Source organism: Notolepis coatsorum, assembly GCF_963971535.1.
Source record: "Notolepis coatsorum genome assembly, chromosome: 10".
NCBI classification, from domain to species: domain Eukaryota; kingdom Metazoa; phylum Chordata; class Actinopteri; order Aulopiformes; family Paralepididae; genus Notolepis; species Notolepis coatsorum.
This window is the reverse complement of record NC_140174.1, coordinates 56,417,328-56,430,858: the sequence shown is the minus strand read 5'-3', so window position 1 is coordinate 56,430,858 and position 13,531 is coordinate 56,417,328. Positions and strand designations below refer to the sequence as shown.

The 13,531-nt window shown below is 42.8% G+C and overlaps 1 protein-coding gene across 2 annotated transcripts in view; it reads right to left on the bottom strand.

Moving 5' to 3' along the window:
* Nucleotides 1–13,531, bottom strand: part of snx11 (sorting nexin 11) — a 73,786-nt gene that overhangs the window by 7,792 nt on the left and 52,463 nt on the right. For both annotated transcript variants that reach the window (XM_084322876.1, XM_084322877.1), the window contains exon 4: nt 263–363. In XM_084322876.1, coding sequence (XP_084179002.1) covers nt 263–363 — 101 coding nt within the window. The remainder of the gene's footprint in view (nt 1–262; nt 364–13,531) is intronic.

Sequence of the window (13,531 nt, the reverse complement as noted above, 5' to 3'; positions counted from 1 at the left end):
CAAGGGAACGGCTTCATTATAACCATTGATATTAGCAAACACTGCAACAGGAAATATTCTGTTCATTTAGAATGTTGTTAATATGGTCTGTTTTGGGTTGAATTAGCCTATTTTGGGAATCCTGTTTATTCCCCACTACTTCGTGTAGTGTCTGTATTCAAGTCATTTCTCCTGACGGGTTTCGCGGAAGTCTCACAAAAATGACCGACTTTGCGTTGTGGGTTTCCAAGGTTTCATGAAGGGCAGGATAATAAAGACGTACACCAAGCCAGTGTTCTTCTGCAGCCTCTTCCTGAGCCAGGCGAACTCGCTGTAGCGCCGGCGCACGCATGACGTCTTCGCTGTGAAGGCCTTACTGTTGGTCTGTGAGGAAAAGAGACATTTAATTAAAAGGCCACTTGGCTGATTTTCAACCTCAAATGGTATCGTACTGTTGTTGAACCAATGTCTTCTGTTGTGAGGAGGACATGTGATAATCTGACCTAAAACTAACCAATGTGTTCTGCGTCTCGAAAGCTACGCTGCAGATTCACCTCCCAGAGAAACTCCTCCGGATTACCTCACTTGGGAGGAGAGCAGACCTTTAGTGAACTGCAGACACTATTTTTCCTCAACTATTTCTTCAACTTCCCTTGAGTTGGGGGCTCTACTACAATTGAAAATAGTTGAGGGGGGTGCTCCAGTAGCACACCATGTTACCGCGCTGCGTCGCGGGACTCCGTGCTGCGTCACGGATCTGGTTGACTCCGAGTTCGATTCCCGGACTCGCCGTCATTTGCCGAATGTCTCCCCCTGCTCTCTCTCCCGTTTCACCCTACAACTGTCGGTCATGCTTGACCAGAAAAGCGATAAACGCTAAAAAATAAAGTTTAAAAAAAAGAAAATAGTTGAGGAAATAGTGTCTGAAATTCGCTAGAGGTCTGCTCTCCTCTGGGTAACGCCATCTGGCGGAGTTTCTCTGGGGAGGGGTGCGATGCGGCAGAATTCTCGAGGTGCATGCGTTTTACGTCCAATTATCACGTCCTCGTGGCAGGTTACAGGTTAAAATCTGTGAAATGCCTCTTTAAATACAGTCAATATGGAAAGCAACATTTGTATTCATTATTTATTTATTCTTTTATTCCAAAATTCTAAGTTGTGACTGATTAAGAATGAAATCACATGCCGTACAGGTCTCTGGATGCTTCAGGCTCTATGCAGAACTAAACCGTTATCATCAGGCTCGATGCATAACTAAACCATTATAATCAGAAAACAGATTTGTTTTGGACCCTATGACACCGCATGTTGCAAAACAAGCCACATCCTGAGAAAACATCAACTGGGTCGCAGGACTCTCATTCGAAAACAGATTGACAAATTCCATTCCACAACTGATAAACAATAGGTAGAATGTAACACCATGCAGGGCTCTACAGTGCGACCATATTACTCATTTGCCGCTAGAAATGTGTGTGTGCGAACCGGAAAAATCAATTAATCGCACAGTGTGCGAGTGAAGATTACAACGTCAGTCGTGTGCTTTTTTCTCTCCGCTGTTCAAAAACTACAAGTCCCACATGCGTGAATACTTTCCCTAAGGGGTTTGTACTTCCGCGTTCGGTTTGCGCGATCTGATTGGCCACTGACGTTTCTGGTCATGCGACATGTGCGCCAATCGTGTGACGGCAAGTTCTGCGCCTATTTCCGGGTCTAACAGCCTGCAAACTACCTAACGCCTAGTTTATCACTGGTTAAGCTTAGGCGACTCTTTCGAAGTTGGTTAAGGTTAGAGTTTGGAATCAGGGCTGGTGTTCTATCGCCCTGCTCTAAGACAAACTCTAACCTTAACCAACTTCGAAAGAGTGCCTAAGCTTAACCGGTGGCAGAACTTGCCGTCACACGATTGGCGCACATGTCACATGACCAGAAACGTCACTGGCCAAGGCACCCCTGTGTTCAATAAAATATTCCAGGGTACCCCTACATACGATAAAGACTTTTCTGGTCCTGTCTTTTTTGCTACAATGATGACAAAAGTGCTTGCTTTCAAAATAATGTTTATTTAAGAAACCGGGAAACACGTGTGTATATGCAGGCTATATAATGCATTATTAACAGGTGTTTCAGGTCTACTGTTGACATTACACTGCTTGTAGTAGTAAATCAAAGAGCATATTTCTTTAAATAAAATTACAGAAAATTATCACTAAAGTGCTATCTGTTGCAGCTGCACTGTTCTCCATAATAGCATATTTGGATCAGTTTGACCATTTCGCAAAAACAGAAAATCATGTATTTTTTTAAATACAGAAAAGGATCACCAAGTTACCATTTCTCAAAAAAAAAAAAAAAAAAAAATACAGAAAATAAGCACTCGTTCACTCAGTGGAAATTTCTAGCTCAATGCGAGGTCTGCTGATGCTGGCTAATAATACGGTCAATACGTGGGGAGATCTTTGACAAGGCAACACGCATGTCATCCTCAAGGCTCAACTTGGCCCTATATTTTGTTTTCAGAGCTGTCATGGATGAAAAGCCAGCTTCACACAGATATGTAGTGCTGAAATGGTATCAACACCTTAACTGCTGCATAATGAGATACTTGGTACTCAGCACCACACTCTGAAACTAGCTCTCCAGGTGGTATCAGATGAGATTTCAATTAGTTCTTCCAAGAGTTTGGTTGGAGATGTGTCAGGAAGCTTTGTCTCAATGTTGTCTGTAAAGGTTTTTTCTATCCAGAGTAACTTGGTGATCCTTTTCTGTGTTTTATTAAATAACGATTTTCAGATTTTGAGAAATAGTCAAACTTATCCAAATATTGTATTTTCATGGAAAACAGTGCAGCTGCAACAGATAGCACTTTAGTGATAATTTTCTGTAATCTAAAAAGAATAAAAAAGATTTAATCTTTTTTTTTTTTTTTTTTATCTCAAGGCACCCCTGGCAGCTCTCTGCGGCACCCCTGTTGAGAACCGCTGCCTTAGGGAAAGTATTCACGCGTCCCACATTGCACTCAAGTCAACGGTCCAATCACAGTAGAGTGACGTGACTGGTTTCAAGGGAAATAAAGGAAATGACCAATCTGAAACTTTCATTTGCCTTTTTACTTCCGGAAAGTCCGCCATTGCGGTATGCGAGACTTTCCCGAGAAGTTAAGTTAAGTTAAGTTAATGTAACTTATTCTAGTCTTACCAATAGCAATAGATTTTAGAACACCTAGATTTATCGATAGCAATAGTAATATAACGTTAATGCAACAAAACGAATGCCTTGCTTTGTTAATCATAACGTTGATGCAGTAGCGTATGTCGTTGTGTTGGCTGTAACGGACAACGGAGAATAACATAACACTGTGTACACATAAAAATTTCGATAATCGATTCTAACATTTTCAAATCGATGCAGTTAAATTTTCCCCTTAGGATCGATGCATTGTTACTAGGGCTGTCTTAAATACTTCGAAGCTTCGAAGCTTTGTTCGATGGCACAATCTTCAAACATTAAAAAAAAAGCGAAGTTAAAAAAAAAAAAAATCGATTTGTGTGTGTGTGTGTGTGTGTGCGTGTGTGTGTGTGTGTGTGAGAACTACCCATCCCAGTTAGGACAGCCGAATCCCGTCCAATCTTTCGCCGTCGACTAAAGACTCACTTCTTCAACCATTATCTGAAATGATTATATATAAAAAAAAAATAAAAAAATCTAACCGTGACTAACCTTACTGTCATGCACTTTTCCTAATAAACTAACCTACACTGTAACACGCAACACTTTGATAAACATTGTTACTCAGCTGATAGAGTTGTACCCTTCTTGCTGTCTTGTCGTACAGAACTTGTAAGTCGCTTTGGATAAAAGCGTCAGCTAAATTACTATAAGGCTTCAGTCTATACTCTACGCAAGGCTGTTAAACTTGCTAAGAGGACATATGCTGACAAACTGGAGACACAAATGGCACAAAATGACAAGAGGATTATGGCAGGGACTGAAGACAATAACTGACTATAAAGTCAGCGCCCCCTCAATGGGGAGCGACGACGCCTCCCTCGCGGACAAGCTCAACACTTTCTACGCTCGGTTTGGTGTAGACAGTGGCGCTGCTGGCTCTCCGGCTAGTGACGTCACTGGCGCACCGGCTGTTGTGGAGGGGGGGGGGGGGCAACCGCGGGGGGGCGGGGACGCTCTCTCGTTGTCGGAACACAGTGTGAGAAGAGCATTTATGCAGGTGAACACCAGGAAGGCTGCTGGCCCAGATGGCATAACAGGACGCATACTCAAGTCCTGTGCCAACCAGCTGGCCCCAGTGTTCACCGCCATATTTAATCAATCCCTGGCGGAGTCAGTGGTCCCTGCCTGCTTCAAGATGTCTACCATCATCCCTGTACCGAAGAAACCCTCCCCAACATGTCCAAATGACTACAGACCGGTGGCACTCACCTCTGTGGTCATGAAATGTTTCGAGAGGCTGGTCAAGGACCACATTTGTGCCTCCCTCCCCAGTGATATGGACCCTATGCAATTTGCATACAGGACAAACAGGTCCACCGACGACGCGGTCTCCCAGGTACTGCACAGCACCCTCTCGCACCTTGACCGTCAGAAGGGGGGCTATGTGAGACTGTTGTTCATTGACTACAGCTCAGCGTTCAACACCATAGTCCCCACCAGACTGGTGGACAAGCTGATCGAGCTAGGTCTGAGCTCCGCCCTGAGCGCCTGGGTACTGGACTTTGAGCGAAAGACCCCAGGCGGTCAGGGTGGGGGGTCAGACCTCCAACACCATCACCCTGAGCATCGGGTCCCCCCAGGGCTGTGTTCTGAGCCCCCTGCTGTACTCACTCTACACACACGATTGTGTGGCCAAGTTCAGCTCCAACTCCATAGTGAAGTTCGCAGACGACACGGTGGTGGTGGGGCTGATCTCGGACAACGACGAGAAGGCCTACCGGGAGGAGGTTGAGGTACTGGAACGCTGGTGCCAGGACAACAGCCTGCTCCTGAACATTGGTAAAACCAAGGAGCTGATCGTGGATTATAGGAGAGGACAGCAGGAGACGCACACACCACTGATGATAAACGGGGCTACCGTGGACAGGGTGAGCAGCTTTAAGTACCTGGGGGTCCACATCTCAGAGGACCTGACATGGTCAACACACATAGACACAGTAGTAAAGAAGGTGAAACAGCGCCTCTACCACCTGAGACAGTTAAGGAAGTTCAGAGTATCGGGGAAGATACTCCAGTCCTTCTACTCAGGAGCTGTAGAGAGCATCCTGACCGGAAACATCACTGCCTGGTATGGAAACAGCACGGCACAGGACAAGAAGGCCCTACAGAGAGTGGTGCGCTCAGCCGAGCGTACCACGGGTATTGCACTACCTCCCCTGCAGGTTCTATACAACAAGAGGTGCAAATCCAGAGCCTGCAGAATAATGAAAGACCCCCACCACCCCAATAACAGCCCGTTTCAGCTGCTGAGGTCAGGCAGACGCCTGCGAACCCCAGCTACTAGGACAGAGAGGCTTAGGCTTAGCTTCTTCCCCCAGGCCATCAGAGTCCTGAACAATGAACATTGAGTACCACAGAACACTGAACTATCCACACATAAGCACACATGAGCACACACACGACACGCACGCTGTGCACGCTCACACACTAGCAGCCACTTCAACATGAGCGGGCACACACTCATGCGCACACACTCACACTTATTGCCAAAAGGAAAGGCCACTAAATCAGTATTAGCAACAGTAACAGTGTATTGCACTACCAAAGCTACCTAGCATGTCCTATATGCTCTGTAAATAACTATGTACAGATACCGATTTTGATGTCACACCATGTTACCTGTTACCTGTTATTGCACAATTTTTTTTTTGTATTGGATTCTATTATATGTTGTACCCACTACCCACTGTATTGCACATCGTTGCGGGCAAGACCACCCGCATTTCATTGTATACTCGTATGCCGTGACAAATAAAACTCTTGACTTGACTAAATGTAAATGTGTGTGTGTGTGTGTGTGTGTGTGTGTGTGTGTGTGTGTGTGTGTGTGCGCGCGCGCATATAATAGGGGCCATTGGGTGGGGCCGGGGGACAAATACACTGGAGGAAAGTAACCCAGCTCAGCACTGCCCAAATTATATCATCACTATTGCCTGTTTGAAGGATATCATCCTCAAATACATATACACCTACATGCCTTGTAGAATTCCACACATAAGAAAGAAAGATACTGGGATGAATAAACAAAATAGGAAATAAAATTTAGATAAGGTGCTACTGAGATGTTTTGGTGAGTTCTTTGTTTTTTTGTGGAAGTTGCCCTTCTTAAAAATGCATGAACATTCACTGATAATTGGTCTGTAGTGGAGTCTACAAGGTCTACATTGCCGGACCATGTAGAATCCGGACCTTGTAGACTGACATAATTCTGTGCATAGTTTAGTCTACACAGGCCATATTTCAAATAATCAAAATCTTACTTCATTCATCTTAACACTTTGACTGCCGGGAACCGTCTTTAGACGTCTTAGCTGGCCATGCTAAAGTTGCCGGAGGACGCGTTACGTCGTCCTTATATCAATATTTCAAAAATCTGCGATCGGATTCATATGTCCCCTCCGCTGGCCTGAGATCCACCAGCAGGACCCACTGAGCTCTCTGGCGGTTCAGGAGCGCCATCTGGTGGCCGATCGGCGCAATCACCAAACAGGATGTTGAATAGAGGTTGTCCTAGACGACCGTAGTACTTCCGGGCGCTCGCTATAGGTCATGGGACTCTGGCTCGTCACGCTACACGGTGATCGATTGGCAATAACTCGATAAACAACATGATTTGGACGTATATACCATTATACAAGCTGGAGATGGACCGGGTAAAAATATATCCCATAATGATAAGATTTCTACTCTACGACGATCGCCCAACGGCACGCGGAGACTGGGGTGAGTTTCAGCGTGTAACGTTACCGTCTTCGATACTAACTGCTATTATCAACATTTGACCCACATTAGATGATTGGTATAACGCTGCCCACGGAATTATAAACGCCCCCTCGCCCATCCGGTCAACATCAGATGACGTGTAGTAACTTCTAGAAGTACGTCTAGTTGGAATTTTTTATATCGCGCTGATTGCCATCAAACTGTATTTCATCATCAATATAATGCATTTGGGGCTATATATCACGTTCTGGAGAAAGCTGCAGAAAGAGATGAAAACATACTTATACATTAGACCATACTTTACTATGAATATGTGAATGAAAAAGTTTAACGTTGCTACACAATGAAATACATATAGGACTTTGAATGGGCCCTAATAATGGCAATGTAGCAATAGAATTTAAAAAGTTATAGCCCTGCAAAGAAGGGGACTTTCTCCATAGACAAATAGCGCTGGCAATCTATGGTATATCATGAATTTAACCTTAGGCAGCCAAAGTGTTAAACATTCTTGATTTGGGGGATTGGTAGTTCCCATGAAATCTGAAGTTGTTCAAACGACAACAGCGATCAACCTTGAATTAAATCACACAGCCGAGTGAAACCTTGTTGGCTCAGTCACGAAAGGGGCTACTTAATTAATTAATCCAACCCACTTTATTTATAGAGCACATTTAAAAACAACAACGTTTATGAAAGTGCTGTACAAGTCTCACAACATAAGATAAAAAATATTTTTTTATTTTTTTTCCCGAAGCTTCGAATTAAAATCGAAGCTCGGCCCCGAAGCTTCGATTGCCAAAAAAAGCTTCGAAGGTCAGCCCTAATTATTACACCCTACACCAAAGTCACTGGCCCACTGTGCGTGTGTGTATCTGACTGTGTGTGTGCTAACTTGGCTAGCGTTATCAACAGCAGAGGTGGGTGCAAGCGGTGTGACGTAATTGGCAGAATCGACTGTCAATCAATGGTCTACCTGACACGTAAACTCATAAACAATGTTTCTGTACTGGAGGTGTACAGTATTTCAATAGGCAACCCTAAAAGGATTATTTTTCTAGAAGAACAACACTAGCCAAAACATAGGCATTGTATGCATAAAAGGGGCTAAAGTTAAGTGACTGTTACTTTTGTAGCAGTAGTTCAATGTCACTGCCTTTTTTATTATGCCTTGGCTACAACTTTGCCACAGTGGGCATTAATCACTTAATAGTTAAAATGTCTGTGTCCCATTCCCATTTGCACACGCAGATACACACACATGCACACAGTGGGCCAGTGACTTTGGTGGTATGTGCTATTGCACAGATGTGTGTCCCGTTCCCGTTTGCACATGCACGCACAGTACAAATATACATTTATTAAAAAAAAATTATAATAAACTCTTACTTGAAATATTTTCACTGTGCTCCTAAATATTTTTGTGTGCTCCTAAATTTCTTTGTGTGCTCCTAAATTTTTTCATTTAGGAGCACATGTGCTCCTTGGGAAAAAGGTTAGCGTAGAGCCCTGCCATGTCTGCACCGTGACTCCTGGTAAATATCAAGGAATTCAACTGAATCAATCCCAGTTACACAGATCAAGTCAAGAACAAACTCTGGCTAGATTAAGAATAATGTTTCTACTGCTATGGGGATGTTTATTTAGACGCAGCCATTCATTCACAGACCTTTATTTAACACTTTGAGTGCCACTCACGAGATTTCTCTGGTTTTTAATAGTGACGTAGAATGCCACTCACGAGATTTCTCGGATTTTTTATATATTTTTTTGCGATCTGAAAAATTATTGCATCACCCGAGCCTACCCGAGTATAGCCGAGGGGCGCCGGCGATCACTGTGGAAAAAAGCGCCCCCTGTCGTCTCCCAGATGACATAAGTGATTTTGGAATGGACTCAATGAAAATGAATGGGGAAAAAAATCCGGTACTCCACATTTTCCAGTTCACTGATCCAGCCGGGGTTACCGGAGTTCATTCTGGAGCCTCAGAGCCCCGCGGATCATGGAGTTCTACTGTATCGCGTTGGATCCATACACGTATCGATTTTTTCGAATGGTGATCAGGAATTGGAATATACCAGTTGGATACCATCTGATGTCAGGTAAGGACTCTATGTTATCAGTGGTAGGATAATCAGAGTAAGTTTGATGAAGTTATAAGCTGTTTTGTGAAATGTCTTCTTTCGGTTTCACTGTAAAAGTCCGTGAGGAAATCAACGGAGCGATTATCAGTGCGCGGCCGTAATGTGCTTGCGTGCACGTATAATATTGATCATCTAGCGTTTATTTGAAAACGATTCATAAAAAGGCAGACGAATATCAACGTTGTGGAATATTCCACTAAAAGACGATTTTCATAGAATGCTCCAGAATGAGCTGTTTTTTATATCAAAACGGGGGCTTTTCTAACTGCTCTGAAACGGAAACGACGCGATAAAAAAACAATCTGCCTTCACAGCACTGACTGGAAAATAGTCTTTGATAATGCGATGGGCAGATTAGACACATAGCCATAATTTAAAACATAGATTAGGCGATATTAACGTTAACATTGGCGCAGATGGTGGCATTCAAGCGGTAAAACGGAAAACCAGGCGTGGCGCTCAAAGTGTTAAAAGGTTTAACCTGATGCCATGAACTCAAGGAAAAAGAGCCCCGCTTGGTATTGCATTTTGTTGAATTGTTTGTGTTTTAGTCTGATGTGTGGGTGGAAAGGATTGTTGAGGTCTGATACACAAAGTTAAAGAAACAAGATCAAACAAATTAATGCACATTTTATTTCACTGATACTGTAAGTTCGTTGCTGTCGTGTGCTCTCATAATCTTACAACCTTTGATTGATTGTTTTAAGGAGCTTTAAAATACACCACTGAAATCTGTCTCAGAGCAAACGTGTGAGGTTGATGAGTGCGAGTGATAAAACTTCTCCGGGCCAGGAGCCAAACATGAAAAAGGGAGGAGACAAATTCAGGAATGAGCTGAGTTTTTTGAGGGTTTGATTTAGGGTCCACTGTGATTTCCCCCCATTGCAGCCACCCAGTGAAGAAGTATTTTACAGTAATTACAACCATACCGCATTGTGTAGCTTCATAATCTTTGTCAGAGGGATCGATTATTTAATTCTTTTACTGTTACATGTATGGATGCTAGCTTAGATACTGAGCCTGCTATAGCCTAACAAGATAGTAACATTAATGTTGGATGATCTGCTGTTTTGATAGGGTTAGGGTCTTTACTCTTGGCTACATTTGAAAAAGAAACATTACTTATATGGACTGTATTGTTCTATTTATGACGTGAATTAAATCTTGTACCGGGTTGATCAGGTTTTAAAGGTTTATAGATACCAAATAGTTTAAAAAGTTTATTCCATCCAATAGTGTGATACAATACTGTAATAGTGTGGGTGTTTAATAGTGTAATAGTGTACTAGGAATAATGCAGGGAGACTTTCATTGGTCTATGTATAAGCCCCGCCTAACATGTATACAGTACTGTAATAGTGTGCTAGTATACTAGGAATAATGAGAGATCGCTTTCATTGGTTTATGTTTGCCCCACCCCCTACACTTAAGCCCCACCTAACATGTAGTCTACTAGAAAAGAAATGGGTGGCTGCCACATGGTGGAGATTTTCTCTCTACCGAGCACACCTTTCTGGTTTAAAACATGACCTATGGTCATTTTCTGACAGATTTTCAACAAATTTTTCTGATCAGACCACCTACTGTAACTGCTTTTTCTAGCCACCTGAAGGAAATGTTTAAGCCCCAAGATTGTACCAATTATTGTATGCTTTTCTTTGCTTTGCACAAGAATTATGAATGAATTCCAATAGTGTCTGTAGGAGCCAAAATCTTGTCAAGAAAATTATAATTTTTACATGAATTAAATATTTTCATATAGACATGACTTCTTTGTTGTTGTCGTGTGCTGGATGGTAATGTCAAAGCAAGCTCTGTCACAGGACAGAGACGGGACACTTGGGAGGCTGTGGCAGAGGAAGGGATGAGGTCCACTCCAAACTCATCTCCACCATGAACAAAGCCTTCCACCATGTAACAAGCTGGTATCCCCACTAGGTGTGCCAAGGAACGCTTCAGGCATTCCTGTATGCCAATTGCCATAATGTCTCTACAGGCCCTGACCATAGTCAACTGGGGTGCTAGTTCATAGCCTGGACTCCATCACTCTCGCTCACACTCTCACACGACCACAACACCAGAGGGAGCTCAACAAATCATGTTAAACCCAGATTCGGCTCAAACAAGGGACTAAATACGTATCGCAATTATGCCACATCAATGTGGAATGCCCTACCCAAAGCTGTAAAGGAATGTGAATCCCTACCCACATTCAAAACCGCTCTTAACACTTTGAGTGCCAGCCACGAGAAATCTCGTTAGTTCATGCCATACGTTGAGTGCCAATGACGAGAAATCTCGTTATTTAATAGTTATTTTTTTTATTAGCGATTTCCATTCATTTTTCATCAATCTAGACTCACGTTACCATTGGGACTGGCTTTGAGCTCGAACAGGGAAAATACCGCCCCCTATCGTCTTCCGGATGGTAATGCACCCATTGGATTGGACTGAATGAAAATGCATGAGGAAAAGAAAATCCAGAATCCACATTTTACTTTTATTTCATCTTTTTGGAGAACATCTGATCTGAGGTAAGGAATCTATTTTACCAGTCTTGGGGTAATCAGAGTTTTTTTCACATATATATCAACGTGTCCCCTATATGTGTATGTGTGTTGATTGATTGAATTGATTGAAAACTTTATTAACAGATTGCAGAATGGGTACAGTACAGTACAGCTCAATACATACAATTGTTAAGGGGATGCAGACCAGAGAAAGACTTTCATCTTGTTTACATCAGGGTCCCCCATTTTCAATTCATCGTAACATATGTGACATACATGACATACCGATAGACAGTACTGCTACATCTATACATTTATGACATACCATGTGTGTGTGTGTGCTGATCAGGAACTAGATAATCGATTTTTCAGCCCGCTTCTCTAGCGTGCATAAGTACACATCGATAATCTAGCGTTTATTTGAGAACTATTCATAAATAGGCCGAAAAATGACAACGTTTTTTGTGTATTCCACTAAAGGGCGATTATCACAATCTTTTTTATTTTCTGGAAATTTCCAAAAACAAGCGTTTTTCTAAATGGTATAAAATGGAAATGTACCGATGAAAAAACAATCCGTTTCGTACATGTTGACTGCAAGCAAGTCATTGATAAGCGACGGGCGTATTAGACACATAGCCATAATTTAAGATATAGTTTATGCGTTCGCAAATGTGCTCGTCCTCTCATTGATTAGAGTGGTGGCACTCAAGCGCTAAATCATGCGCCCCTTGCTGGCACTCAAAGTGTTAAAGAGCACCTACGGGAGGCTGCAATTCGAAACTGGCCACTGTAAATGTCCAAACCCACCCACTCCAACCCCCTCCTAATAGACAGTCTCCTCCCCACCGTATGTATATTCTCTCCCCACCGTATGTATATTTCTCTCCCACCCACCCACCCACCCCCGCCTATGTACAGTCTCCTCCCCAGAGTCCCCACCGTATGTATATATTCTCTCCCCACCGTATGTATATTTCTCTCCCACCCACCCACCCCCTCCTAATGTACAGTATCCTCCCCATCATATATATTCTCTGTTAGGATCTATGGGTAACAGTACTGTATATTTGCATATCGTATATGTCACAAATGTAACAGTACTATATACCTGTATGTCATGTATGTCCCTATGCCATAAATGTCATGTCATGTATGTTGTGTATGTCATAAATGTCACTATGAATTGAAAATGGGGGACCCTGATGTAAACAAGACAAACGTCTTTCTCTGGTCTGCATCCCCTATTGTGTGTATTGAGCCGTACTGTATTTTTGTACCCATTCTGCAATCAGTTACATAAAGTTTTCATTAATTCATTAATTAATTCATTCATTCATAGACAGTACTGCTACATCTTGTTTAAGAAGCACAGTGAAGTTACCGGTTGTTATTAGATTGATTGAACATTTTATTAACAGATTGCAGAATGGGTACAATACAGTACAGCTCAATACACACAATTGTTAACTCATTCAGCGCCAATCACGAGTATAGTCGGGTTAACTCGCCATCGCTTGAGCGCCAATCACGAGTATAGTCGGGTTTTGGTCGTTATTTCTTTTATTAGCGATATCCATTCATTTTCATCCATCCAGCCTGATGTTATCGTTTGGAATGGGTCTGAGCTCGCAAAAGGGCAAATACCGCCCCCCTACGTCTTCCGGCTGGTATTGCACTCCACTGGGAATGGTATAGTTTTTTTTCTGGGATGATCCAAGCCGTGCGGGCGTGGTTTAAATAATCAGGCGAGGTAACCTGATTTCAACGATACATCTGCGACGCTGCCCCATATGCAATGCTGTTGAACGTGGCACGGACCTCCGCACCCAGTACTTCAAATGGCGATCAGATAATTGAATTATTTCTTTTGCATTACATCAGATACAAGGTAAGAACATTATATATAAATGTTATCGTTGATCTGATATGTATTTCTACCC